This window comes from Delphinapterus leucas, chromosome 3 (assembly GCF_059928025.1).
Source record: "Delphinapterus leucas isolate spDelLeu-1000000601 "Yukka" chromosome 3, BTC_Dleu_Yukka2, whole genome shotgun sequence".
NCBI classification, from domain to species: Eukaryota; Metazoa; Chordata; class Mammalia; order Artiodactyla; family Monodontidae; genus Delphinapterus; species Delphinapterus leucas.
Window position 1 is genome coordinate 127,629,280 of NC_143131.1, and position 27,883 is coordinate 127,657,162.

At 55.2% G+C, this 27,883-nt stretch overlaps 1 protein-coding gene and 1 non-coding gene across 2 annotated transcripts; both read left to right on the forward strand.

The window, feature by feature from the left end:
* Positions 1-5,762: 5,762 nt before the first annotated feature.
* Positions 5,763-27,603, forward strand: SLC6A7 (solute carrier family 6 member 7). The gene is made up of 14 exons (XM_022590115.3): positions 5,763-5,873; positions 10,573-10,756; positions 12,456-12,587; positions 12,723-12,957; positions 14,625-14,763; positions 16,311-16,445; positions 17,358-17,461; positions 17,584-17,708; positions 18,392-18,504; positions 18,836-18,967; positions 19,459-19,558; positions 19,750-19,850; positions 20,399-20,566; positions 24,286-27,603. Exons 1-14 carry the CDS (start codon positions 5,841-5,843, stop codon positions 24,493-24,495), a joined length of 1,911 nt encoding a protein of 636 aa, XP_022445823.1. The 5' UTR covers positions 5,763-5,840; the 3' UTR covers positions 24,496-27,603.
* LOC115803329 (U1 spliceosomal RNA) lies at positions 22,317-22,479 on the forward strand. Its single transcript, XR_004024009.1, has one exon. It is a non-coding gene; the product is annotated as a U1 spliceosomal RNA (small nuclear RNA).
* Positions 27,604-27,883: the final 280 nt, after the last annotated feature.

Here is a 27,883-nt window from a genome sequence, read left to right on the forward strand (position 1 = left end):
GAGGGGGGAGGGTGTCAGCTCACACCTGCCTTTTCCTGCAGCCTCACCTCTACCTGCCCCCCCACCCCCCGCCCCTGCGTAACATGCACCAAACCCTCTCCAGGCTGGATGCAAAGCGCAAAGCCCACAGGATTGGGCCTGAGCAAGAGGCTCTGGGCTACAGAGCCATATTCCCTCACTCAAATTCTCAGTGGAGATTCCAGGTTGTGGGGAAGGCCTCTGAAGGGGGACAGAGGGGCAGAGTCCATCCTGCCAAGTCTCTACCACCCCACCAGGCTGTCCCTCAGGGCTCAGGCCCCAGGGAGCCCCCAGAGAACTTTCTCTGGACCAAGCAGACTCACAGCTGGGCAAGGGGCTGCCCAGAGAGTGGAATCTCTTGAATGCAGCTTCAAGAATAAATTTTTTTTCTCTTTTTAAAAATGTATGAAAATCATTATACATAGCATGAAAGGAAAATGTTAAAGAAGTGTAAATCATCCTCACCCTTCTCAGCAACTGCATAGTCTCTCCTAGTCTCTGTAGGCCTACAACAAGGTCACCTTTAAAATACTTCTGAAAGATCAAAACAGGACCTCATTAGAGTAAGGCTATGAGACTGTTAAATTTTAAGTCCATTTTGTAAGCAGAATCATCAGATTCAATATTTCAGTCTTTTGAATTTTTCAAATACTTTCAACTCAGGGTTTTCTTTCAACAGATGACATTCGTTGGGCACCCCATATGCCAGGCATGGCTGGGCCCAGGGAATGTACAGTCCTTGCCACCCAGAAGTTCCCAGTCTGATCTATGCTCTACGTATCAGGGTAGCAGAGCATCCAGGGAGTCCAGAGCGAGCTCCCAGCTTATCCTGGAGGGTCTGGAAGGCTTCCTGGAGGAGGTGATTTTAAACTGAAGCCTACCTAAAGGACTAGTAGGTGCTGTCAGGCCAAGAAGGAGGAATAGTAAAAAAAGATTAAGAGGAATATGAACTTGAAGTACATTTTTTAAAAACTCCTGAGAAAAGCTGCTATTTTGAACTCCCTTCCAGAGAGGTGGGCAGGAGTCTGTGCCCTGGGGCCTTCACTCCCTAGAGGGCTCTGGTGCCAGCTGCCTGCCCCTCTGTTTACTGTTCTGGGAGGTGGCCTAGCCATAAAAAGTGTATGCAGCCTGCCTGCCTGCCTGCCCTTTGCTCCTGGGGCACATGACAACAATGCACGAGGTGGATCCAGTCCCCACGTGAGCCCCTGAAGAGCAGAGGCACTTCTCTCTCCTCCTCCTGCTGTTGGCCTGGGAGACATCATGGCTTCACTGAGGATGGTGGACATCTAAGGCATGGGAACCAGGTGGTACCAGGGGAGAGGACCAGGGTTCCAGGAGCAGAGGAAGAGGGTTGGTGGCAGGGTGGCTAGCGGTGAGTGAATATAGGTTTCTGATCGTCAGAAGCGTTTGCTGTGTGACCCTGGGGTAATTGCTTCCCCCCTCTGAGCCTCATTTCCCCATCTGTAAGACTGGGGAGCTTGTTTACCAAGAAGAAATGACTCTGGTCAAGTCAGTTTGAGAAGTCCTGCAGACTCAACCCTTCTGGGAGAGTCACACTGGTGCCTTAACACATCAAAGGCTCGGACAAGTCCCACAGCAAAGAAGACCCTTGAATTTTCTTTTATCCAGCATTCCCCATGCTCCACTACCCAGGAGCCCGCTACCAGCACCTACCAGCACCCCAGTGAACACCGCTCTGGAGTGTGGGAACGCTGTGGGCTGGAGGGCCACACTTCAGCTGGGACGCAGCCAGTGTTTAGTAGCAGATTTTGTTGTCACATGGCCTGGATTCCAGCTTGACTGCTTCCAAGCTGTGAGACTTCAGGCAAGTTACTTAGCTTCTCTGAGCCTCAGCCTCCCCATTTGTCAAATGGAAATAAAATACTCTAAGCTATCTAAGCTGTCTCAGAATTATGTGTAGCACAGGGCCCGGCACACAGTAAGCTCCGTGTTTCAGCCACACCTGCTCCCTGGGCTGCTGTATCCTACTGTGATGACGGCAGGCCTGACTGATGTTCTAACGACCCCCACCCCCAGTGCTGAGGACAGCTGGTGGCTGGGAAGATCTGAGGCAGGACAAGGCCGCCCCCAGCCACAGGAAGACCTCTGCCTGGTTGGAGGTCAGTCGCCGGGCCGAGCAGGCTGGGTGAGCTGCAGTTGCTGTCTACGTGGGCGGTCAGGGCCTTGGGTGGGCCCCACAGGTTGGACTGGCCATCACCTGTCAACTGGTGTCTGAGCTCCGTGGAAAAGGAAACTTTTATCTAAGACAACTTCCAAGCAGTGTCTTGGGCTGCGGTGTGAAGTAATGCATTCCCTGCCCCCCAGAGAGTTCCACCAGAGGCAGGGGTGTTGTAATGGCTCAGGGAAAAGGACCCATTACGTCCTGTCAGACCCGGCGGCCACCCCAGTGCTAAGAGGCGTTCCAGCTTTCCTATCGGGAATGGTCGATGCTGCTTCTGTTTGCATATAGTGATTTTATGCTTCCCCCCTGCTGGGTGGCAGGCCCTGAGCTGATGCTAGAGATGGGGGATGGAAGGTGGGAGGGGGGGCGTCCAGGCAAAAATATCTGGCCTGGCCTGGCTGTGGAAGGCCCAGGGCCTGGTCGTGACCTCTAGCAAATCAGAAACGTGTGCGTCAGCGCTACGTGTCTATAGACCCCTGACACCATATTGAGAATCTGAGTTTTGTGGATGAGACTCCCAACACTGACTGCCAAGAGACTGGTGTGGGCTGAGTGGAGAGGGCCACAGCTCAAGACTAGGGAAGGTGTCAGGGTTGGGAGTAGAGCGGCCTCACAGAGGAGGTCTCTAGCAAGGAAACCAGCCTGGCCCAGGGTGGATGAGATGCCCAGCCAGTGGGACACAGAAGCTGGGAGCACAGCAGGTGTAGGACAGGGCAGCTTTGGAGGGCAGGCCTGTCCCCGCACGGCTGCTCCAGAACCACTTTCTCACCAGATGGATTAGCAGTCTGGATCCTCATCTTTCACAGTCGCCACGCTGGTGTAACAAAACACATGCTCTTCAGCAATAAAGTCGGAACATTTAAGCAAATTAAAAATGTTTATTTATATGCATTTAAAAATATCTCCCTATATAATAAAAGGAAGTACATTTTCATCTCACATTTTCTTTAAATCAGCCCACATCCCCATTCTTCTGGTTTGTTGTGAGACCAAGAGAAATAGAGAGGGAGGGAGAGGGAAAGGGAAATAGATTATTTACTAGGTTTGAATTCCTAACTAGTTATTTTGCCAAGTGGTACCCAAACTTCCTCTGGGATGGGGGAGACGAGGTGGTATTGAGAGCAATTGTCAGATGTGCTCAACAGCTGAACTCATGGCCAGTTGTATGATCATAAAACTGGGGTTTCAGAGGGTAGACTGACTCATGTGGACAATGTCTTCTAAAAAATGTTGGGGGGTTGTTTATTGTATGAAGTATAGAGTTTTCCAACAAGTGCTGTGGTGATGGGGGAGGGGATGGCAAAGGTGTGATATGGAGGGCAGAGCCTAGGTGGGGTCAGATTCCTAGATTCCAGGCCTTACCCTGCCTCTACTTCACAGGGTGATTTTCCAAGTCCTGCCTCCTCTGGGCCTCAGTTTCCCCTTCTGAAAGGCATGGACCTAGACCCATTTGTATTCAGAGCCCCAGTGACTGCTGCTGATGTTCAGTGGTCACCCCATGACGTGTCTGAGAAAGGCTAAAGTCCCAGCCCTGCTCCCTTCCCTTTGCCTAGGGTTGGCTCCCTCCAGGGCTGGATCTGGGGGAGCAGGTGCTGCTGGGAAGAGGCCACAAGGAGGCTAGTCTTCCAGGGCTTCTGAGCCAATGCCTCACCTCTACTCCCTGTTCCCATGGTTCTCTCTTCCTTCCTTAGCGTCTAATGAAACCCACAAGCCAACGAGAGGGAGCGGTTCAGCAAAGCTGCCTGTAAGAGGTGTGGTGACACGCCCTCGGGGAGAGGAGAGGTGGGTCCTGCCTGGGCCTCTTAGTTTTTGCCTCTCCCCAGGCACGGCCCCGAGGCCCTCCTCGCTTTATCTCCAAAGCTCAGAGATTCAGTGATTTGTGACCTTGGGCACACAACTTCACTCCTTCAAGACAGTTTCCTTAGGTACAAAATGGGGACGCACAAACTTGTCTTTCCAGGCTGCTGGAAAGAGCTAACACTTAGATATTGGATATGAGCTCATCTAATGCACGCAGTAGGGCTCAATGAACGTCCCTTCCGTTTACATTCATGGCCAAGGGGCTCCTTCCTCCTGGGTCTGGAGAGTCCCTGCCTGCCCTGTGAGGCCAGGCTTAAAGGAAGGAGCAGCTAGGTGGGACCTGGGGAGGAGAGGTGGGCCTTGGGACCCAGCCAGGCCCTTTATCCAAGCCTGTGCTCTGATTTAGAGCCTTCCTGCCTCCTGCTCCAGGGATGGGAGGGGCAGCAGACACTTGATCTCATTCTCCCCAAAGGCCTCCCCATGTTGGCTGCTGGTAGGGCAATGCTATGAGTGTCTGAACTGGGACACTTTTGAGAGTGAAAGGAGCATGATTTGTAATGTATATGCTGGGCCCACTAGCAAATACTCGTTCAGTTCCACAAACCAACGCATATGATCACTCTAGCTAATAATTTCCCATCCTAGCTGCGGGCGGGCTCACTGTACCCTTACAACACTCTGAGAGGTTAGCCAGGCCCCAGTTGGCGGATGGCCCACTTTACAGACAGGAAACCGTTAACATTCCCAAGGTCATACTGCTGGTGGACAGGATCTAAGTCACAAACCATCACAACCATACAGTGGCACTTGCCCTGTCCCTCCTCCTCACCCCAAATTCCCTGTTTCACTTTCATCCCTAGGAAACAGGCCTGTTCAGCACCACTACTGGCCCGGAAGGTCCATGAGGCCTGACTCTGTCACTAGTGTCAGTCGCTAGCACTGTGACCTTGAGTGAGTGACTAAACCTCTCTGTGCTTTGGTTTCCTCTCCTGTAAAACAGGGATAATAACATCGTCTCCAGGTCACTGCGTTGAGAAAAGTAAGACCTAGCCCAGGATCTGGCACACTTTAGGTGCTCAGTAAGTATTGGTAGATTGGGTGATTTAATAAACATCTATCGGCTGTTCATTTGTTGGCAAGAGTGGACAACACACAGTGGGTCCATAAATGTTAACTGAGCTCCTGTGGTGTGCCAGGCTCTGTGCTAAATGTGCTCTATGCACAATCTTCCTGGACTCCTCACATCCTTATAAGGGAGGTAAGATTCTTGTCCCCATTTTCTAGACAGAGAGTGTCAGCACAGGGAGTTGAAGCAACGCGGGCAGGGTCACAGAACAAAGAGGAGGTACGGAGATGCCGGAACCCAAGGCAGGGCTGTTACTGTCCATGTGCATGGCCTGCCTCCCTCATTGCCCAGCTAGGGAAACAGAGGCCCAGAGAGGGCAGGTTACTTGCCCAAGGTCACGCAGGGGACGGTGGCGGAGGCCTGGAGACCTCTGAGGGTTTCCGTTGCGGACCCCCCTCCCCACGCGCTCGGGCCCCTCCGGTCGGCAGCTCTGCGTGCGGGGGCGCGCATCCCCCTGCTGTCAGTCAGTCAGCCCGTCTGTCTACGCGGACGCAGCGGTGCTCCCCTCCCCAGCCTAGGGCGCTGCGCAGGCAGAGGCAGCGCCCGGCAGCCCACGGACGGCAGCGCCTGCGCCCGCGGCTCCCCAGCCGGTGCGCGGGAGTCGCGGAGGCCAGGGCGCGGCAGCCGGCCGGCGGCGAGATCTCTTGCTCCCTCGCTCGCTCTCTGCGCTCAGGAAAAGCCCAGCCGGGAAGCCCCAGAGACCTGCCCTCCAAGATGAAGAAGCTCCAGAGAGCTCACCTCAGCAAGGTAGGGCACGAGGGCAGGGGCGCACCTGAGGGAGGGGTGCGGAGGCCCGCCCCCTCTCGAGCCCCCCTGGGAGGGTGGGAGAGGGCACCTGCAACCGGCTCAGGGCTCCGGAGGAGGCCGGCAGGGCTGGATTGCAGGGAGGGGAGGGGTCACAGCCTGCACGGGGTGGAGAGTGGCCTTCCCCTTCTGGGGGTCCGGATGCAGTGTGATGGGGCCTGGGGTTCACTGGGCCAGGTCCTGCGAACAGGTGTCTCAAGCCACAGGGGGCACGAGGTAGGGGTGCCGGGGCCAGGCACCCGCCCCTCCCCAGTACCCGGGTCCAGTTCCCCCAGGGGCTGATCTGGGGGGGTGGGAGATGTTAGAATAGCTGAGACAGCCTTGAGCAGGACTGGTCGGGGGTGGGGGCTTGGAGCAGGTCCTCACCTGTGCACTCCGCGCTGAAGCAGCCTCCGTGAGCCAGCAGCTGCGCCCTGGTTTCCTACCGGTGCTCCTGCCCTGCAGTGCCCACCTCCTGCTTCCTCCCCACCCCCTTCATTCTCTTGACAGCTTTGGCTTCCCTGATAAGACCCCAGGCTGCCCCTCAGCAGGGCAAGAGGGAGGCAAAGGCAAGCAGGGAGGAAATGGGAGACCCAAGGGCTGTGGAGGTGGGGTGGAAGCTGGCATGAGAGAGAAAGCCAAGTCTATGTGTTCCTGGAGCCCTGGGCCCAGACCTCAGCCCCGCCCCACCTTGTCCTGTGGGATTGGACCTGCCAGCCAAGTCACATGTATGTGGGGAGGGAGAGTCTCAGGGGAAGTTTTCTAGCTTTTAGCTTAAGAGTACCAGTCTTAGCCAAGGAGTCAGAACGCCTGGGTACTGTTTCTACAGATGCCGCTTACCCTGTGACCTGGGGCAAGTCTGTTTTCTAGCCTGGACCATCACTGGTCCATCCCCAGTGTGCGGCACCAAAGCAGGCCCCACAGTCCTGGGGGGTGGATACTGTGAACTCCCAGCTGCTTGTGTGGTGGACGGTCCCCTCTCCCGCAAGACCCACCGCCACCATACACTCGTTCAAGCCCTCTGCCCTTGGGCAGCTGAGCGTGGAACCGCTGTGATAAGCGGGTCCTTTTTGTTTCCTGACATAAGTGACTTGCTGGGGTCATTTGTGGGTCCTTTGGGTCTTCTTGAGTCCAGCCCCTGTTCTTTTCCATCCTACTCTCTCCTCCTCCCTCTCTCTTCTCACAAGAGCCCCCGCCCCTCACTGGCACAGGGCCACTCATTATGTAAATAGCCATGTTGTATGAAGCCTGATCTCAAGTAATCCTCCAACAATCCTGGGCCCTAGGTCTTATTATCCCCAATTTATAGACAAGGAAACTGAGGGGTGCAGGTTACTGCTTTCCTGAAGGTGGGCTGAGCCACCTAGGGCCAGCAGGGCAGGGGTGGGACCCCTGGCCTCAGTGTCCCCTCCCTTGGTCTCCAGGAGAAGGGGGTCGGGGCGTGAGGAAGTGCCAGCTACGGCAGCATTATTCAGAGATGAGCACGGGACTGAGGGTCAGGGATCTGAGTCCTGGCTTTGCTCTGCCCTTAACTTGCTGTTTGACCTTGGGCTCGCCCCTTCTCCTCTGAAACTCACTTTCCTGATCTGCACAATAATGAAGTCAGACTCCAGATTCCTACTGTCTCTCTCATCCTGAAGGAGGTATGAAAGCCTTGGCTTGGGAAGTCGTACCTCTCCCAGCCCTGACACTGCTGGTGACCTACCTCTGCTGGCCCCTAAAAGAGGGGGTGTGGTCTGGCAAACTAAGATGTGTGTTCCTGTGTGACTCTGGGTGGAGAGTGGGGGGATCAGGGGTGGGAGCCTCACACCCAGGCAGAAGTGTGAAGCAACTCATCCAGCTTCCAACCCTGCCCCATTGATCTTGTTGCTTTTCTCGGTCTCTCAGTTAGTTCTGTCCTCTCTGTGCCAGCCTCCTGGGATTTACCGCGTGGTGGGGTTGGAGGTTCTACGTGGGCTTTGGACTGGCTCAGCTTTGGAGGACCCCATCCCCTGCTCCTGGAGCAGGAGCAGTCTTCCCTCTGATTGGGGGAGGAGGGGACGGGAGAGCTGGCAGCATCCTGCTCTTGGAACTCTTGTCACCATGGAAACAGAGAGCCGGGACTGCTCTGTGAACATAGAAAGGGCAGCAACTTCTCAGGAGGGATCAGAGGAACCTCATTATCAGGGCCTCCTGCCAGCTGGCCTGAGGGGAGGGGTCACAGGGTGACAGGTCTGCCTCCCCACCCAACACTAGGGGCCAGTGTCAAGTGGCTGCTACCCCATCCCTCTTGGAGTTCACCTGGGAGGGAGTTCACCTGGGAGAGGGCAGATGCTTACCCAGCTGGAGAGGAAGACTTGGGGAAAGGGGCATCAGAGGTAAGGGGTGGGTTTCATACAGGTCTAGGAGCTGGTGCTATCCTCACCCCAGCATGTTTGAGATCACAGCCAGAGAACCACCAGCAACATATTTCAACCCTTGGAGCCCAGTTACTTGAAAAGCAGCTTTTTCATGCTCTTCATCATTGTCAGCATCACCCATAATCATGCCAGGCTGCCCCCATCACCACTGCCCCTCTGGCCAATAGCCAGCCTCAGGCAGGATCACCACCATGGTTGTCACTATCACTGAGAGCCCAATGCTGTTACCACATTTCTGCCACCTGAGCCCGTTGCCCTAACCATGTCATTGCAGCCAGGCACCTCCAGTCCTGTGACACTTGGACTCTGCTTTCACCATCCTCATCCCAGCAATGCTCATATGACAAGTCCCCAGCAAGGTTTCCTCTGTCACCTGATTTGTGTGTAGACACCTACTTGGGCTGGTGCCAGGAAGGCCAGTTTTAGGGGATAAAGCAAATTGGGTAGTAGCTATTTGCTGAGTCCCTGTGTTGGGATCTGATCTGGTCCTCGACCACTGTGGTGAAGTCTCCTTGATGAATCTTGCCTCACAGATCATCAGAGCCAGAAGACTATTAGCTAAAGATTATCTAGACTTGCATTTCTGCCAAGTATATCCTGACATGCTAGCTCCTTGAGACCCTTTTCTTAAGTAGAATTGGAGAATACTCTCTGTTCTAGTCCCTACTTGGAGAGTCACAGTGCATATTTGTCCATTAAAGGATCTGACAAGTCCTGCAGCAAAGCAGCCTGTTTTACCTTGTGATAACCCAGCTTTCCCCAAACTTTTAAATTCAAGAATCCTTTGTTCCACCCAACATCTACAAACATTTCAAGTGATGTGTTTTTGGAATTAGTGATCTATCCAATCTCCTCAGTGTCCATATGGGGAAACCAAGGCTCAAAAGAGTCTTTCCTAAAGTTGCACAGTGACTTGGCACAGACCTGGGATGAGAATCGTGGTCTCCTGACGCCCAGTCCAGTGGAATCACTGTTTCCCCACGGTTGTTCCTCAGCAGGAAGCAGGAGGGTCCTTTCTCCTCTCTGAAAACCATGAACATTATTTGATAACGGGCCTCTTTGCAGCTCCGTCCTCCTCTGCCACGGGGCATGGCTTTCAGAGGCAAGCAGAAAAGGTGTAGCTGCCCCTTTCTCCTGCCGCATTCCTGGAGTCACTTCTGGGAACTGCTGTCTGAATTTTAGATAGTCATCCTGGTGACTTTGGGCTTCCTTCTCGGCCCTAAGCCTGGACAGCTCATGGACACACTAACTCATCTCTCGGGCCAGGGTTCCAAGCACCTGGAGGAAGGCCTCCATCGCCCAGCCCCAGCCTGAAGGGAGAATGCCCAGTGGACTTCCCTGACCTCCTTAAATCACAGGAGGGGACTTTAGGGACAGCTGGTTGCCATTCCCCTCTGTGCATGCATCTTTCCTCCAGAGACAGGAAGATTACAACTCTCTGAGGCAGACTGGGGCTTCAGTAGCTTCTTCCTGCTTGTGAGCTAAAATTCACAGTCCTCAGAAGGCCTTCTTGAGCCACACAGCATAAATCTAAGCCCAGGGGAGCCCACATTCTCTCCATGCCCCGTCCTTTCTATGCTAAGGGGCCCCACTTCTTCCTCTTGTCCTCCTGTAACTGCCTTTCCTGAATACACTCCAATCTAGTCGCTGCACATGCTCCAAACTGCCACTGTCTTTCTTAAAATATGGTGCCCAGGATGGAGTAGCAGAACTCCAGCACTGGGTGGTTGAAGACCTGGGCTTCAGCATCAGGAAGCTCTGGGCTGGAAACCTAGTTCTCCCACTAGCCAGCCTTGCAAAAACTGTGGGTGTGTCATCATACCTCTTTGAGCCTCAGTTTCCCTCAGATGAGTACTTAGCTCATAGAGTTGTTCTGGGAATGAAATCAGGTAATGTGAGTAAAATGTTTAGTGCAGCGAGTGCGTGGTAAGTGCTCACACGTGGTAACTGTTATTAAGATCGTCATCGTCGTCGTCATCAAAATAGGACCATCCCTTCAATGGACCTCTGTGTTAGCCAAACTAAGATCAAGGTGGCTTTCTTAGTGCCTGAGCCACCCTGCTAGTCTCAAAAGTTTGTAGTCCCCTGAAACCCCAAGGAGCTCCTGCCTATTAACCTGTCAGCCCAGGTGAGAGCGGTTGATTATCTGAACCAATAGAGTTCTTGGCACTTAGCCCTGTTTGATTCCATATTCTTATTTGGGGGGTTCCAGTTCAACCTGGCCTCACCTTCTCCCTCACCCCTTTGGTCTCTCTTACTGGCAGCCCATCACCCCAGACCTGCTGATGACCCCCAGTGACCAGGGCAATGTAGACCTGGATGTGGACCTTGCCGCAGACCGGGGGAACTGGACAGGCAAGCTGGACTTCCTGCTGTCCTGCATCGGCTACTGCGTAGGCCTGGGGAACGTCTGGCGTTTCCCCTATCGAGCCTACACCAACGGAGGAGGTATGGGCCTGATGCCTGCATGAGGGGCATCTAGTCCAATGGGCCAAGGCTCAGGGTGGAGTGAGGTGTTAAGTGGCCTTGGCCACTGTCTCCTATGTGACCTTGGGCTGAATTAGTTGAAAGCGGTGACCTGGGGCTGGAAGGGGGAGCTCACCCTGCCGTGTCCCTTTTCCACTCCCAGTCCCCTCCTTCCTGTCTCATCCCCAGCATGGATACACACTCGGTTCTCTTGACAAGCCCTGGCGCTTCCTGGGCCGTGAGTGACGGGCAGAGGGGGCTGCCTCTACTTCGTGATAAAGGGCTGTGTGTGCCTGTCAGTGATCACTGTGCTCTCAGTCTCCTCCCCAACCCTCCTCTCCCACCTCACCTCCTCCGGAACCTCGCTCCCTCAATCAGTCATTCCTGCTCCTGAATCTTCAATCTAGCCTCCTCTCTTGTTCCTTCCATTCACGCTGCAAACCCAGCATCTCTTCCATCTTAAACAAATTCTCTGTCCCCGCCTCTCCATCAAGTGGCTGTTCTAGGTCTCATTAACAATAGCTGCGGTTAGCGCTCACCATCGGCCAGGCCCCAGGCTCAGTGCTCTCCAGGCCTGTCTCATTTAACCCTGATGACAACCACCTGGGCGGGCACCGTCTTGATGAGGCCGCAGTGCCTGGAGAGGCCAAGTTCCTTGCCCAAGGTCACACGATGGGGATCCAACATTCCACCCCAGGGCTATCGTCTCCAGAGCCAATGTGCTCCCACCAGCACTGTGTCTCCTCCCAACTCTACCAAACTCCTTAAAGAAGCGCATATTGGCAGAGCGACAGAAATCCAAGTAGAACTAGATGAAGCAAGGATGAGATGAATTGGGATGACTGGGAAGTGTGGGACGAGTGCTGACCCCCAAGGCTCCAGGAACTCAGGGATGTCCATAGCTGTCTCTGTCCTCCCTCTCCCTGGTTCTGATGCTTCTTCCCTCTCTGTGTGCTGACCTCCTTTTTCCCTGGACCAGGCTTCCTCCTTACAGGTGGGTCGGGGGTGGCCACAGACAGCTCTGGAATGACTTCCTTCCCAGCACTGCTCTCTCTGAATGAATCTATGTAGAATTGCAGGGAAGGTATCTAATTGGCCTGCCTTGGGATATGTGCCCAGGAAGGGGTGGGCAGGGGTTGGCTGGTGTTACTGGCAGCACTTCCAGAGCCATATGGTGGTGGGCAGTCCTGTAAAGGAGCTGCCTGCTGATATGAGAAGAAAAGGGGAAGGGATGCTGGGCACACGGGACCACAGGAGGCAGCCACAAGCACCTGAGGTGGTGCTGGGGAGAGGGGAGGGGCAGTAGACTGGAGCCGTGTTCTGCAGGGTATCGATTTCTGTACTGAGGGGTTTGTACTTCCTCTGGCGGGGAGTGCACTTATTCATTCACTCATTTGTTCATTCATTCACTCAATGTCTGCTCTGAGCCCAGTCCTGGCCTGGGCGCTGGGGCTACAGAGGTGAGTAAATCCCGCCCCCCCCACATCCCCCCCCCACCCCGACCCCTTGGCCCTCAGTGATCTCCTAGCATAAGAGAAGACAGTCTTGCAGTGCCCAGCCCTAATCCACGTGAGAAGTGGTGATGTCTGCCAGTCAGGGGAGGGGTGGGGCGGGGCTAGAGCTGGGCTTTAGGGGGAGCCCAGCCCCAGACCCTCCCCACCCTCCCTTCTCCTCCTCGCAGGCGCCTTCCTTGTGCCCTACTTCCTCATGCTGGCCATCTGCGGCATCCCCCTCTTCTTCCTCGAGCTCTCTCTGGGCCAGTTCTCCAGCCTGGGACCCCTGGCTGTCTGGAAAATCAGCCCCCTCTTCAAAGGTGAGGCTTCAGTGGGGTGCTCTGAGCCTGAGGGAGGCGGGGAGGTTCCCGCCACAACCTGTAGGCAGAGAGGGAGGTGAAACCCAGAAAGGGGATGGCTTCCTTGGCCTGAAGGCCGCCCGCTCCCCCGCCCAGGTGCCGGTGCGGCCATGCTGCTCATCGTGGGCCTGGTGGCCATCTACTACAACATGATCATCGCCTACGTCCTCTTCTACCTCTTCGCCTCCCTCACCAGCAACCTGCCCTGGGAGCACTGTGGCAACTGGTGGAACACACACCTCTGCCTCGAGCACAGAGGCTCCAAGGACGGCAACGGGGCCCTGCCCCTCAACCTCACCAGCACCGTCAGCCCCAGCGAGGAGTACTGGAGGTCAGGCCCCCGCCGGCCCAGCAACGGTCAGGGAGGGACAGAAGGCATCAGTGTGCCCGTGTCCCCAAGGGGCTCAGCATATGCACCTCAAAGGCCAAGCTCAGGTGCTCGTGTTAGGTGGACTCTGGGTTCTAATCCCAGCTCTTCACCTGGCCAGCTGTGTGACCGTGAACAATTTCTTTTGCTTTATCTTGGAAGTGGGTGTGCTAATAGTATTGGAAGGTTACTGTGAGGATTCAAGGAAAGAAAGCATGTAAATTGTGCTGCCCAGCCTGGTGGATTGTGAGTGCCCAGTAAGTGCTAGCTGATGGTAATGATGCCGACGGTAACAGTAATCGTCAACTTTTGGAGCCTCAGTTTCCTCCTCTGCTCAAGGGGGTAATAAGAGTCCCTGCTTCATAGGGTGGTATCAGTCAGCCACTCACTCATTCGTTCTTTCAATCTGTATTTCTTGAGCACCGACTGTACTAGTGGGTAAGGCACTTAGCAGAGGCCATGATCATACAGGACCATCTCAGGTTAGTCTAACAGGAGAAAGAAGAGTATAGGAGAGTAAGGGGTTGCTATGCGAATTAGGCAGGTAATGCAGGTAAAACCCTTAACACAGTGCCAGGCACATTGCAAGCCCCTGTGAATGGTGGGTATCAAAAGGGCATCGCTGCCCATTGGCCTGTCCCAAAGTCCCACTTTATAGCTGAAAAAACAAGGCCCAGAGGCTTGCTCAGTACTTACTGGCAGAGGCAGTACTGGAACCAAGGCCTCCTGATCCCTGATCTTGTTCTGGAACATTCCAGAGTAGCCTTGTTCCTAGGTAGGGACCATTGGTTAACCAGAGGACACAGACCAGATACCCCCAACCCTTTACCTGCAAAAGGCTACTCTTAGGAATTTTCCCCCAAATGAGCCCCAAGTCTTGAAATGTTTTAATCTCCAACCCACACATATTACACGGTCCATCCGTTTATCCACTTAAAGTCCATCCAAAGTGTCTGCACCTGCTGAGGAGTATGTCTGACCAGTGGGGGAGGGCTTGGGTCTGTAGCTAAAAGCCAAAGAACATGACATGGTCACTGGCAGCTGCCAGGGGTCTCCATGGCAACGCCATGGCCCACTGCATCAGTTGGGGGGAGCAGGCAGGAAGCCGATTGGCACTCTCACAGGGCTGAAGGGAGCTGAGTGAGTGGAGGGACTTTACAGAGGGGATCCACATGGAAAGGTGAGGCACCAGCAAGAGGGACAGCCATACCACCCCTGAGGCAAGGAGGCAGTGTTCCCGGAACCAGGGGAAATTTGAAGCCTTGGAGGAAGGGCTGCCCAACAAAAGCTGTGCTATAGAAGAAGGCAGTCACAGCCAGACCCTCTGATGGTGTGCGTGCATGTATGCGTGTACACGTGTACACATGTGTGTGCAAATACCCCAACCCATCATCCAGTCTCCTGCTGTTGCCTCCCATTAGCCAGACCCAGATGGAAATTGAAGAGGAAAGCAGCCTGCGTGATGGGGTCTGTAGAGGCCCACCTCGTGGCTGCTGAGCTGGTCAGAGAAGGATGGAGAGGAATCAAATAGAAAAAAGCCAGGATAGTCTCGCAGGCTGGCCACAGCTTTACTCCATGTCTGTGGAACGTGGCAGGGTCACCAGAGGACATTCAGACCTTGTCTCCCACAGCCGCTACGTCCTCCACATCCAAGGCAGCCGGGGCATCGGAAGTCCTGGGCAGATCCGCTGGAACCTCTGCCTTTGCCTGCTGCTTGCCTGGGTCATCGTGTTCCTCTGTATCCTCAAGGGTGTGAAGTCCTCGGGCAAGGTGAAGCTGGGAGGCCCCGGAGGCTTGAGAGGCTGGGAAGGGTGAGGTCTTCCTGAGGAGGCAGGGTGTGGACTGAGCCTGAGAGGATGGATGGACTTCAACTGGGAAGAGGGGGAGGGAGAGTGCATTGAGACTGGGGGAGGGAGGCACTGCCTGAAGAAAGATGTGGGGGTGAGCCTGGATGGTGGCTAGGCTGGCTCGCTAGACTAGAAACACGCCGAGAGCAGGACCTATCTGTTATTCAAGCTTCTTTCCTAACCTAGTGCTTGGCGCTTTGAAGAACCTCAGCAAGTGTTCATTGAGTGCTTGGAGGGTGGGTATGAGTGACGGCTCTTTGAAATGCAAGCACTAGAACACCCAGTTGTCACACTCAATTGGAAAGTCTAGAGGGTCTGCTTCAGGCATGGCTGGATCTAGAGGTTCAGTTGGAGTTATCAGGAATGTCGTTCTCTTGGTGTCTCAGCAGTACTTTCTTCCAGATTGGCTTCCTTCTCAGGCTACATTTTTCATGAGGTTGCCCCTAGCAGCTCTAGGCTTACATCTTACCTGCTTAGTATTCTCCCTTGTCCCAAGTTTCAAAAATCCTAGAACTGAGTCTCACTGGATACATAGGTCTGATACCCATCCCTGAACCAGTCACCGTGGGCAGGAGGGTGGAGTGCTCAGCTTGGCTGGGGCTGGGAATGGAGTCAGCGCCAGGTGGGAAAGTCAGGCGACTGTTATCTGAAGAAGGCCAGCTAGATGCTGGGAAGACAAAGCCGCAGACGCCCGTTTTAGGTTATGAAGGGAAGGAAGGGCCATAAAGCTGTTTCAGAAGGACTTGGAAACCTTCTGAGTGGTTTACTCAATCATTTATATATTAGAACTTGTCCCTCTGCAAAGGGCTGGGAGACGTTGTCCACGAGGAAGAGAACCACTAAAAAAAAGATTAGAAAGACAGTGTAGAGACCATTAGAAAGCCAGGAGAGGTCATCGTGGTGCAAGCCAAGGCAGCGAGGGGCTTGAGACTTGATGGTGTTTGCTGAGGGCAAGGCTGGAGGTTTGGGAACAGGCACAGACGGGGCAGAGGGGAGTTTGGGCGTGTCCAACGTCTGATGACCACACAGGCTGGGTTTGCAGGGGGCCTGGACCAGGGTGCAGTGGAGCTGGAGAGAGTGGATGGTTGGGAACAGCCTTGGAAAGCGGTGATGTGTGGAGGGAGTGAGGGAAGGAGAGAGAGCATGGCGACTGCTCCCAGCTTAGGCTGCATAGGTGAGTTAGTAAGATGGGGATTTCTTTTTTTTTTTTTTTTTTTGCGGTACGCGGGCCTCTCACTGCTGTGGCCTCTCCCGTTGCGGAGCACAGGCTCCGGACGCGCAGGCTCAGCGGCCATGGCTCACGGGCCCAGCCGCTCCGTGGCATGTGGGATCTTCCCGGACCGGGGCACGAACCCGTGTCCCCTGCATCGGCAGGCGGACTCTCAACCACTGCGCCACCAGGGAAGCCCAGATGGGGATTTCTGAGAGGAGCAAAGGAGAGAGAAGGTCAACCCCCTTACTGTCTCTCAGGTGGTGTATTTCACGGCCACGTTCCCCTACCTCATCCTGCTCATGCTGCTGGTCCGTGGAGTCACCCTCCCAGGGGCCTGGAAGGGCATCCAGTTCTATCTCACCCCTCAGTTCCACCACCTGTTGTCTTCCAAGGTGAGGCCCTCAAAGCCTGCGTGCAGAGGGAAGAGTCAGGCTGGGGAGAGGAAAGAGGGGTCCCTGGGAAAAGAGGGGGTGGGGGGAAGAATCTTCCACATGGTGAGCCCCGTGTACCAGGCGCTGTGCTTGGCACTTTCCTTGATTATTATTCACAGTCCTATGCAGTAGGCATTATTCTCTCATTTTACAGATGAAGAAGCTGAGGCGCAAAAGTGTTGGTGATAAGCTTAAGGTCACATGACTAGGGAGTGGCAGAGTTGGGATTTCCACCCTGATCTGTCTGACTCCAAACCCCAAGGAGGGCATTGTGATAATAATGGAAATAGCGATGGTACTGACACCTAGCGTTTCTTACGTGTTGATGGATGACTGTGCCTGACCCTGCTCCAGCACTTTGCATGTATGTAGTTACAGAATCCTTACCACCACCTTATGAGGGAGGTACTGCTCCTACCCCCTCAGTACAGACGAGGGTCCTGAGGCCTGGAGAGGTGATGTGGCCTGGCCAGGTTACACAGATAAAAAATGGTAGAGCTGGGATTCAAATTCAGGTCCCTCCAACTCTAGGGAGGAAGTAAAGGGGTTACAGGGGCTTATTGTCAGTATGCATCTACTGAAAATTTACACGAGGCACTACTTCCTTCAAAAGCGGACCAAGCTTAGAGAGTATCTCCTAGATCCTGGATGGGGAAACTGAGGCCCAGAGAGGGGAAGGGATTTGCCCAGGTACTGCAGTGTAAGTGTTGGAGCAGGGCTTGCTTCCTGCCGGTGTCACTCGTGAGCCAGGCTCTTCACCACAGCATCCCTGGACCTGTCGACTGGCTCTTGCCCCACCTCCTTCCTCCTCTGGACACCATGGTGTGCCAGCCCCTTCTCTCTGCCCTCCATCTGCTTCCTTTCCTGCCACAGGTGTGGATCGAAGCTGCTCTTCAGATCTTCTACTCCCTGGGTGTGGGCTTCGGGGGGCTCCTCACCTTTGCGTCCTACAACACGTTTCACCAGAACATCTATAGGTCAGGGCTGTCTCCCAGATCCCAGGGGCTGGAGTGGGGAGGAGAGTGGCTGGCTGGGGAGGGCCTCGTGGGTGAAGGCGTGGCCCGCTCACCCTGGCCTGTGCCTGGACTTCTCCCGGCAGAGACACCTTCATCGTCACCCTGGGCAACGCCATCACCAGCATCCTGGCTGGCTTTGCCATCTTCTCCGTGCTGGGCTACATGTCTCAGGAGCTGGGTGTGCCTGTGGACCAAGTAGCCAAAGCAGGTGAGCAGGCTGCCCAGCCCTGGTGGGTGGAGGGTGTGTCGGGGACAGCTGGGCTGGGCAAGTTAACATACATGTGGCCCAGCAAGGTTGTGGATGGGTATGACGTGTGCGTGTGTGTGCACACGAATGAATGTGTCTTAGCTGCTCTCTGGGTATCCTAGAGCAAAGGGATGAATGTACAAATGAGTGTGTGTCAACCTGTGTCTGGAGATAAGTGACTTTCTGTAGGAGATTGTCTTGTTTTGCCGCATCTTAGGAACCTGCCTTGCTTGTCCAGATGAGTCACAACCTGTGTGCAGATGGCTGTGCAAGTTAATTGAGGGTTTGAATGATGTGAATCAGTGTCTTGTGCCAGTGGGAGTGTCTGAGTATGTGTGTTCATGGAACTGTTTGTGCAAATGATTGTGTACATAAGTGTATTCAAATGAGGCTTTCCATTTGGTCTTGTGTTTTCTCGTGTACTCATTATTAATTCATTTATTTTATCAACCTGTGTTTATGGAGCACCGACAGTGTGCTGGCCTGTATCCTAAAAATTAAGAAAGTGTTGGAAGTGAGTATACGTCTCTGGGTCTGGCTGAACCAAGTGTGCCCAAGTGGGTGTGGGCGACCATGTGCATCTGAGTACGTATGTGGGACCCCCGCGTTCCCCAGACTGCTGACGCCGTGTACCCTTGGCCCAGGCCCTGGCCTGGCCTTTGTCGTCTATCCACAGGCCATGACCATGCTGCCTCTATCGCCCTTCTGGTCCTTCCTCTTCTTCTTTATGCTGCTGACTCTTGGCTTGGACAGCCAGGTGAGCTGCTCCACGCCAGTAGGTGCACCTTGTGGTGTGCGTCTGTGTCTCTCTGCGTGTGTATCTGTGTGTGATGTGTGTATCTATATGTGCGTCTGTGCGTGTGTGAGATGTATGACTGTGCATCTGTGTATGTCTTCATGTATTGTGTCTGTGTGTATGGCATGTGTGTGATGTGGATCTGTGTGATGTGTCTGTGTATATCTATGTGTGTACCTGTGTGTGTATGTGTGGTGTGTGTGTATCTTTGCCTGTGGGATGTGCATCTGTGTGTGTTTGTATGTGTGTGGGGGGGAAAGAATTCTGACGCCCCCCATTCTCCCCCCCCCAGTTTGCCTTCCTGGAGACCATCGTGACAGCTGTTACAGATGAGTTCCCGTATTACCTGCGGCCCAAGAAGGCTGTGTTCTCAGGGCTCATCTGTGTGGCCATGTACCTGATGGGGCTGGTCCTCACCACGGATGTGAGTGGCGCTGCGGGGTGGGCGGGCAGCTGGTGGGCAAGGCTGGGGCAGACACCTGTGGCACTGTCTGTGGCCAGGCCGAGCACTCCCCAAACTACCTGCTTCTTCCTCCTTGGGAGGAACCTGGTCCGCCCCAGGCCCTCTCTCCCAGGGGCAGCTTGGCCTGTGACCCAGAGTCCTGACTTTGGAGTCTGAAAGACCTGGGTTCAAGCCTCGCTCCTGCATTCGCTAAGCGACCTCAGGACAAGTGGTTTCGCCCCTCTGAGGCTGTTTTCCCACTCATAAAATGGGGTCTACATCTAGGCTTGTTGTGAGACTCAAATCAGATGACGTGTATAAAGGGCTCGGTAGGCAGACCGCAGTCACGCTGTCATCGTCTTGCCCTCCCTGCCGGTCTGGCTGCTTCCTGCTCACTTCCTGCCTGGGGAAGGGGTGGCATCAGGGAGAGAGGCTGGGATAAGGGGACCCCAGAGCTGCGACTTGTGTTCCAGGGGGGCATGTACTGGCTGGTCCTTCTGGACGACTACAGCGCCAGCTTCGGGCTAATGGTGGCGGTGATCACCACGTGCCTCGCTGTCACCCGGGTGTATGGTGAGAGGGGCCATGGGAGGTGGAGTCAGGCTCCCCACCGTGGGAGAGCGGGAGTCTACCCTGGAGCCCCCCTGCACTGGGTTCCTGGTCCCGAGGGCCAGGGTTTCCGGTGGGGGCAGCTGGAGTGGAGGAGGGGCTGCTGGCACTTGTGGGGCTGCGGGTGGGACCATGCTCCTCCCTCCCCTGTGCAGGCATCCAGAGGTTCTGCCGGGATATCCACATGATGCTGGGCTTCAAGCCGGGCCTCTACTTCAGGGCCTGCTGGCTGTTCCTGTCCCCGGCCACGCTCCTGGTAACCGGGGGTGGGAGGGAGGGCTGCTGGCTGGGGACTCAGGGCTGAGAGCAGGGCCCCTCTGGGCGTTCAGTCTGGTAGGACTGCCCTGGCCCATAGTGGACCTCTGTCAGGGTTGAGAGGTGGGGCGGGCACCGGGATCCTGGTCTACTCCCCTCCCCCTTGATGCCCCCAGCTTTTGTAGCTGTGCTGAGGCTGGTCCTGCGTTTGGTTGGCAAAATGAGTGGGGCTTTCTCAGGCCTCAGAGCCTTAAGGCTGGGGTCAGAGCAGCTCAGGGGTAGGCCGTCTCAGGAATTAGGGCGCCTCAGAGCTGGGCTCTCTCAGGTCTTGGCATTGGGTCAGCTTGGGGCAGGGCTGTCTGAGGACTTGCAAAGGCTCTAAAGATGGACCATCTAGGTTCTGGTACAGCTTAGGACTGGGCTGTCTCAGAAACTGGGTGGTTCTGGGCTGAGCTATCTCAGGCTTTAAGGTAGCTCAGACCTGGGCTATCCCAAGCCCTGGGCCATGCCCGAGGCCCACTTTGATGCTGGGAGCCCCCCCACCTGCAGGCCCTGCTGGTGTATAGCATCGTCAAGTACCAGCCCTCAGAATATGGCAGCTACCGCTTCCCAGCCTGGGCGGAGCTGCTGGGCATCCTGATGGGCCTGCTGTCCTGCCTCATGATCCCAGCCGGCATGCTGGTGGCTGTGCTTCGAGAGGAGGGCTCGCTCTGGGAGGTGAGTCTGCCCCACCCCTGCCTGCTCCCAGCCCCCTGACCTGTGGCCCTGCCCTGGGCCCAACCTCCAGAAGAGAAAACGTCTGCTCCGACACCTTTTCCAGAGCCTGCAGGATTCTTTTAACTGGGAAGAGCATATTTTTCTAACCAGTAGCCTGGGCTATGAATCACCTCAGTCTGCTTGGTCTGTGGCAGGCTCTGGGGCCAGAGTCCTATCCTGTGGCCCCTCCCACCACCTGGGGCCCCTGGCAAGGGAGGGGCACAGACCGCGGATACTGGCCACTGCCCACGTGTCTTGGGGGAACCTGAAAGGACAAGGGTCTTATCCAAGGTCCATGGTGAGTTGGGCAGGGGTCAGGACTTGAACTCAGGTTGCTAGCTTCGCTGTGGAACTCAGGGTCAGAGGCAACACTGAAGGACCCCAGGGGTGGGCTGTCACCCTCCTCCGGTGACGGGGAGCCCTGCCCATGGCCAGGCTTTGTGGAGAGACCCAGAAAGCATACAGAGTGCAAGCTGTTTGGTATGGGATTCTGCAGGCTCGGAAGAGGGGAATAGGGACCCTTTGTGGGCCAGTGGACATGCTGGGATGCTGTGCAGCTGCTGGAGATCCCGCCCCTCTCTGAGCCTCAAGTGCCCTCTGCACACTGAGCCCTCCACTTCGTTTTTTTTTTAATTTTTTAATCTAATTTTATTTATTTTTTATAGAGCAGGTTCTTATTAGTTATCTATTTTATACCTATTAGTGTATATACGTCAATCCCAATCTCCCAATTCATCCCACTACCACCACCCCCCGCCCCCCACTTTCCCTCCTTGGTGTCCATACGTTTGTTCTCTACATCCGTGTCTGAGCCCTCCACTTCTGAGGCCGTGGGTGTGGAGTCCTCTGGTGGCAAGAGGCTGTCATAGTGAGTGGAGCTGAGTGAGCCTGCTAGGGCTCAGAGACAGCCTTGACACACACAAACACACACACGCACACACCATCAGAGGAGCCACTAGTACTGCTTCATGAGAGCTAATTGTTAAATATTCAGGAATACGCTGACCCAGTTGTTAAACCATTGAGAGCCTGAAATTGACAAGTGTGGGGATAATTACCACAGTGAGATTGGCTACAAATCAGGGCTCCTGTGCCCCTCCACCCCTCCCCAGCCTGCTAACCAGCTCACTACTGCCCACCCCCCTACCTCATATACCTCCACTGCTCCTTGGCTGTCCCTTGCCCCATCTTCCAGCTTCTGGAGGGAGGCTCAGAGCCCTTCCCTGGCAGAAGTGGGCTGTGGTCACACTGCGCAGATCACAGGGGAGTCCTGGAGTCCAGCCACTGCTCTGCCTCCAACTGCTGTATGACTTTGAGGCAAACCCCTTTCCTTTTCTGAACCTCAGGAGCCCCACCTGTGCTGCTAAAGGAAAACTGTCTCCTTGTTGAGAGCCAGGGTGTCTGCGAAGGGAAGGAGGAGGGCTCCAGCTCCCAGGAAGCTCATGGTTCCCAAGCCTTGCTTTGCCTCCCTCCTGTCCTGCTGCCACCGCTGCCCACAGCCAGGCGGAGGGGACAGGTTGTTGGGGGATCGGAGAGCCCCACAGAGAAGTCATTGCCCCACTCAGGGGTGCCACCTTCAGAGACCAAGCTTCCCAGCACTGACCCACTAGGATCGGAATCCAGGGTCTGCCACTTGCCAGCTTTGTGACCCTAAGCAAGTGAACGCACCTCTCTGAACCTTGCTTTCTCAGTCCTTAAAATTAGGACAGTGATCCTTACCTGTCAGGGGAGATACCGTGATCACAAAGGTGGTTCTGCAGCGCACGGCTCATCCATTGCACTCCGGATGTGCTGATCCCTGCGATTTCCCCAAACGTGGGAAACTCTACTGCAGAATTTGTAGCAGTGGGGGACTGCGTTCGCACTTTCCCCTAAAAAAAAAAAAAAAAAATGAGTGTAGTGATAACTGCCCATACGGTTGCTGTGAGAAGAAAAAAAGCTCATCAATGAAGTCAGTACTGTGACAGGCAGAAAAGCAGGGTACTTTTCAAGTTCAGGATGGGGTCAAGACTGCCTGGGTTCAAATGCCACACCACCGCTTCCCACCGGTGTGACCTTGGCCAACTTAACTAATATCTCTGAACCGTACTTTCAGACAGTATCTGTGTGTGGGGGGTGGAGGTAATAATAATACTCCTCTCATAGGGATAGTGTAAGGATTAAATAAGCCCATACTCAGCACAGAGCTGGGACCCGGTGAGTGCTCAGTTCTAAGCTGGGAGGTTCTCACCTCAAAATCAGGGGTGATTTTGCCCTCAGGGGACCCTTGGCCACGTCTGGAGACATTTTTGATTGTCCTGAGAGGGTGGGATTGGAGGGGGAATGCTACTGGCATCTAGAGGTCAGGGATCCTGCTACACAGGGTTCAATGTGCAGAACACCTCCTAGGCCACAATGTCAGCGGTGCTCTCAGGTGGAGAAGCCTTGGTCTAGGCACTAGTGTGCAGCTGGAAACAAATCTAAGTCCTTAAACTCAGGGAGTTTGTATTTTAATGCGGGAGACGGACAATAAACAAACAAACACATGAAGGCAGTGGTAAGTGCAATACTTAAAAACAAAACAAAACCTAACAAAACCAGAGTACAGGAATAGAGAGTGATGGAGGACGGTGTTCTGGCCAGGGTGACCAGGGGAGACCTCTCTGAGGAGGTGACAGAGACCTGACGAAATCGCCAAGGTGATTGGTTTAGATGTCTAAGGGGAGAGCATTCCAGGCAGAAGGACAGTCAGTGCAAAGGCCCTGAGGCAGGAGGGGCCGGCACATTTGAGGTCAGCGAGACTGGATCAGAGGAGGTGGAGAGAGAGTGGCGGGAACCAAGATCACGAAGGTAGACAGGGGTCAGGACGTGGCGGCCATGAGAGCACTTTGGATTTCATTCCAAGTGAGATGACAAGCCTTTGCGGTAACATTACTGTCAATGCATTTTAATGGGCATCACTGTGCTTTGAGTATAGAGCTGTGCTAGGCCCCACGCTAAGGGCATGGCACACATTATCTCCCTTGGAATCTACACCCAGTAGGCTCCACTTAATGTCGGTTGTCTCCCTTCATTGAAGAGTCTGGGGCTCTTCTCCCTGGCAGGGCAGGCAGAGGGCTTTGGGAATTTGGTCTGAGGAAGACAGAACCCTAGAATGTCCAGGCTTAGTCATCACCTTAGCTCCCTCCTTCCATGGAAACTGGAGCTTGGAGAGGGAAAGGTCAGACATCTGAGTCAGACTGACCATGGCCACTCTGTCTCCATCTTCCCAGTGCATGGCTCTCTCCCCAAAGCTCCCAGCTCTTCAGGACTCAGCATTTAGGGGAGGGACCCAGAGTGGACTCCTGGACTGCCTGCCATGTAACCATAACAACAGCCACCATTTACTGGGCCTTACTCTGTTCCCAGCACCCTGCTCAGCAGTGCCTTCCTAACCACCCTTTGAAGGCATCATGATTCCCAGGTTACAGATGCTGGAAGCAGAGCTTAAATTCCATGCCCAAAGACCACCCAACTTGTGAGTGGCAGGGCAGAATTCTCCCCAGGCATGTGACTCACTCCCTTGGGGAAGTGACAGTGCCCCCGCCCTTTCCCCGGGTTGTTGCACAGACTAATCCAGGTGACGCGGTAAGTGTTTTGCCGGTGACCCTGGAAGCAGTCCCTGAGCCCTGGTTCTCAGCCCTGTGGTTGCTCTGCTGCAGCGGCTCCAGCAGGCCAGCCGGCCAGCCCTAGATTGGGGCCCGTCACTGGAGGAGAACCGGACAGGCATGTACGTGGCCACGCTGGCCGGGAGCCAGTCCCCCAAGCCACTGATGGTGCACATGCGCAAGTACGGGGGCATCACCAGCTTCGAGAACACAGCCATCGAGGTGGACCGAGAGATTGCAGAGGAGGAAGAATCCATGATGTGAGATGGGAAGCAGGCAGACAGGAGGCCCTGCCGGCCCCCAAGGGTTGCCACGCACCCTCTGGGGTTCTGAGAGGCCTGAGGCTGCGGGAGGTTGCCATGGTGATGCCGGTCCCCACAGCAAGTCCCTTTTTGTGGCCTCTGCCTCTCCTAAAACCTCTGTCTACTCCCAACACACACGCACACGCACAAGCAAATGCACACGCACACACTCAAAGCTGAAAATGAGCCAGCTCAGCCCTTACTTCACAGATGGACAGACTGAGGCCCAAGGTCACACGACAGAAGGGACTGGACCCCAGGCCTCCTGACAGGCCAGCTCCCTTTCTCATGTGGCAGCTGGCACCACCCTCTCATCTCTGTTCAGGGCCCAGTCCCTTCTCTTCTCTTGGGGAGCCTGCCCCATACACTTCAACGAATCAGAATCTTGAGCTGGGCAAGGACACTCAGGTTGTCTCGAGGCCCATGAGGCCCCGGGCATCAAGGGTTATCAAGTCAAGTGGGAGAAAGATCCCTGTGGGTTCACGTGTGCAGGCCATGTTTCCTGAAGGAGGTGGGACCTGAGGGCCCTGGAGGATGGGCAAGTTTGGAGAGAGAGAGAGGAAGAGGACGGCAGGGTGGGGAGGGCCTCTGGCCAAGGCACTGATCCAGCCAAGGTGTGGGGGTCAGAATATAGCCCCCTTCTCCTCCCCTGGGGCCAGGAGGTGGCCTGGGGAGAGACCAAGGGTGAGTGAGCGAGGAGAGCAGGAGAGTGGTGGGAGAAGCAGGTGTTACCAGGTTACAACGGGATTCAAGTGGGAATGCAGATTTTTGGAGAGGGTGAGCCAGGGATGTGGGCGGGCAGGGGATTTGCAGGATCATGTGCTTTAGATAGGATATCCTTCTGGCTCAGTGTGCAAGGTGGAATAGAGGGGATAAGGTAGAGGTGGGAAGCCTGCAGAGGACAGACCAGAGGGGCTAGTGCCTGAGCTTGGGTATTAGGAGGGTGGAGGGAGGGAAAGAAGGAGGACCCCAGAGCTTCCCTCTCTGGACCCCATGCCCTCTAGTGTGGGGAGCCCTGGGCATGATTAGAACCGGGGAAGGGAGGGAGGTGCCTGACCTGCACTGTGGAGGTGGGAACGAGGGGTCGTAGTCAGGACCCAGGGCCCCTCTCGTCCCTTCTCCCTTGTCCTGGCGGCCCTCACTGTTTCCTCTAGCTCCAGGCACTGCTGGCCTTGGCTGTGGACGAACAGGCCACTAAGAGCCTCGGGAGGTGGTCCACACATATGGCTGTCTGGTCCCAGTGCTGCCAACTCTGCTTCAGCACGTGGGTCCCTGGGCATGGACACCCGAGTGGAGGCAGAGAGCAGAGGGCGGGCGACAATCAGGCCTGTAGCCAGAGACCTTGGCATCTTCAATCCCCAGGCTTGGGAGGGGCTGCCCTGGGGTCCCTCCTTCCCTGAGAGATGAGGGTGGGGTGGGAAAACGCCTGATCAGGTCCCTTGCACATGGCATCCTCCAGTGGGGCAGGGTGGCCTGGTGCAGCTGTGCCAACCCCCGTGCCCTCTCTGCTGGTGTTTCCCCAACCCATCTGTGTTCTGTTAATAAACACCAATGAAGTCATCTTCCTTACCCTGTCTCCTTACTGCTGAGAGCCACGAGGTGGGAAGCACAGAACTTTCTGTTTCCCATCAGACAGATAAGGGAACTGAGGCTCAGCTGCCTCCTTTCCTGGCCCACCTGGCTTCTGACCCTAGCTTTGCCATTTCTCCGTGGCAGTGGTCGGTGGGTGGGGCTTAGGAAGGATGATGAAAATGAGGAAGGCCCTTAAAGACCACCTAGTCTCCCATTATACATACGGATAAACCGAGGCCCACCGAGGGGAAGAGACCTGCTTAAGGTTACCCAGCAGAGACAGGCAGAGCTGGGGGCAAACCAGGGCCTGTCAGCCATCTCCTTTCCCTGGCCAGCTGCCCTCCTTCCCTCCCCAGCTCTTTCCCAGCCTTACCTGCAGTTGCAGCTGGAGCTCCAAGAGTAGAATTGGGAGGAGCCACGACTTTCCCAGGCCGGAAGAATTTCCTGGTTCTACCCACCCCCACCTGGCAGGACCTTGCCAATATAAAAGGGCCCCAGTGCCTTTCAAATGCGATGCCCAGGTGTTTGCAAAGGCTTTGAATGCGGGTGGAGAGGAAGGGCTGCTGCATATTTCGGATATTAATAAATTTCCCCTAACAAAGGGCCAGGGCCCCCTCCTGCCCCCTCTTTGTTTGGGGCTCTAGGTGGGGGAAGAGAGATGGGTTTGCTAATTTGCAGAGGACGCAGGAATGGCCTTCACAGTTCACAATGCTTCTTTCCACACCCTGGGGGCGGGCTCCAGCCTTGCTCACAAAGCCCCTGGCGCCCGGCCCTCTCAGCACCCCCACAGCCACCTCTGGCCCGGAAGGAGGCGCTCTCCGGGCTTGCTTTAGGACTGAGCCTGAGCTCTAGGATTGAGCGTGGCTTGTGAGTACTCCTCACCCAACCCCTTGGCTGTAGCCCTGCATCTTGGAAGTCAGGAGTGGAGGATCCTAGGAGTCTAGGCTTTTCTTTTCCCAGATTCCCGAGTCTGCAGTTGGAGGATTCTAGGCATCTACGGACTCCACTAGCCTCAGCTCCTCCAGCCTCACCTCCCTTGCCCTGCTTTCCTCCTGCCTGCGCTCTTCCTGGTCACCGCCCTGCCGCTGCGGTTCCTGGACTGTCCTCCCTGGCCCAGTCTTCCAGTCTGTCCTGCTTTTCCCATTTCCGCTGCTCCGACAGCCTTTCCAGCTGCCCCAGGCTTCTGCTTCCTCTGCTGCCCATGTCATCTCCCTACTGCTCCCGTCCTGATCTCCATATTGACTTCAGATCTCCCTGCCTCATACCAGATGCCAGCCAGGCCCCGATTGTAGTGGGAGCTGACTAAGGACCAGGGACCCACAGCTGGAGGCATCCCTGACAGCATAGTGCGCATCGGACAGGAGACATCAGCCCTGTCTGGAGTAGAAGCCCAGCCTGGAATCCTAGAATGTCCCAGCAGGTGCCAAACCCAAGTGCCTACAGGGCCAGGCAGGGAACCCCGGCGAGCAAAGCTGTGGGTGTAAGTGGGAGAGTAAGTGGCATCTGACCCTTAGTGACTATTGGAGAGACAAGAGGGCCTGGTGGGGACTGTGATGAACTGGAGAAGAAGGTATGATGCCTCTCTTAAGGGGGAGCTACCTCAGAAGTGTGGGCCCAGGTCTCCAGATATCCTGGCTTTTTAAGAGAAGAGGGAAATCTGGATTTTCACGAGACATTTCCCATTTTTAAATGTGGGAAGCTGATTCAGAACGTGTAAAAGAGCATGGCTCAGTTAGGGCCTCCTGTCAGCCTCTCAGTGCACGCCGACAGCTCAGCAG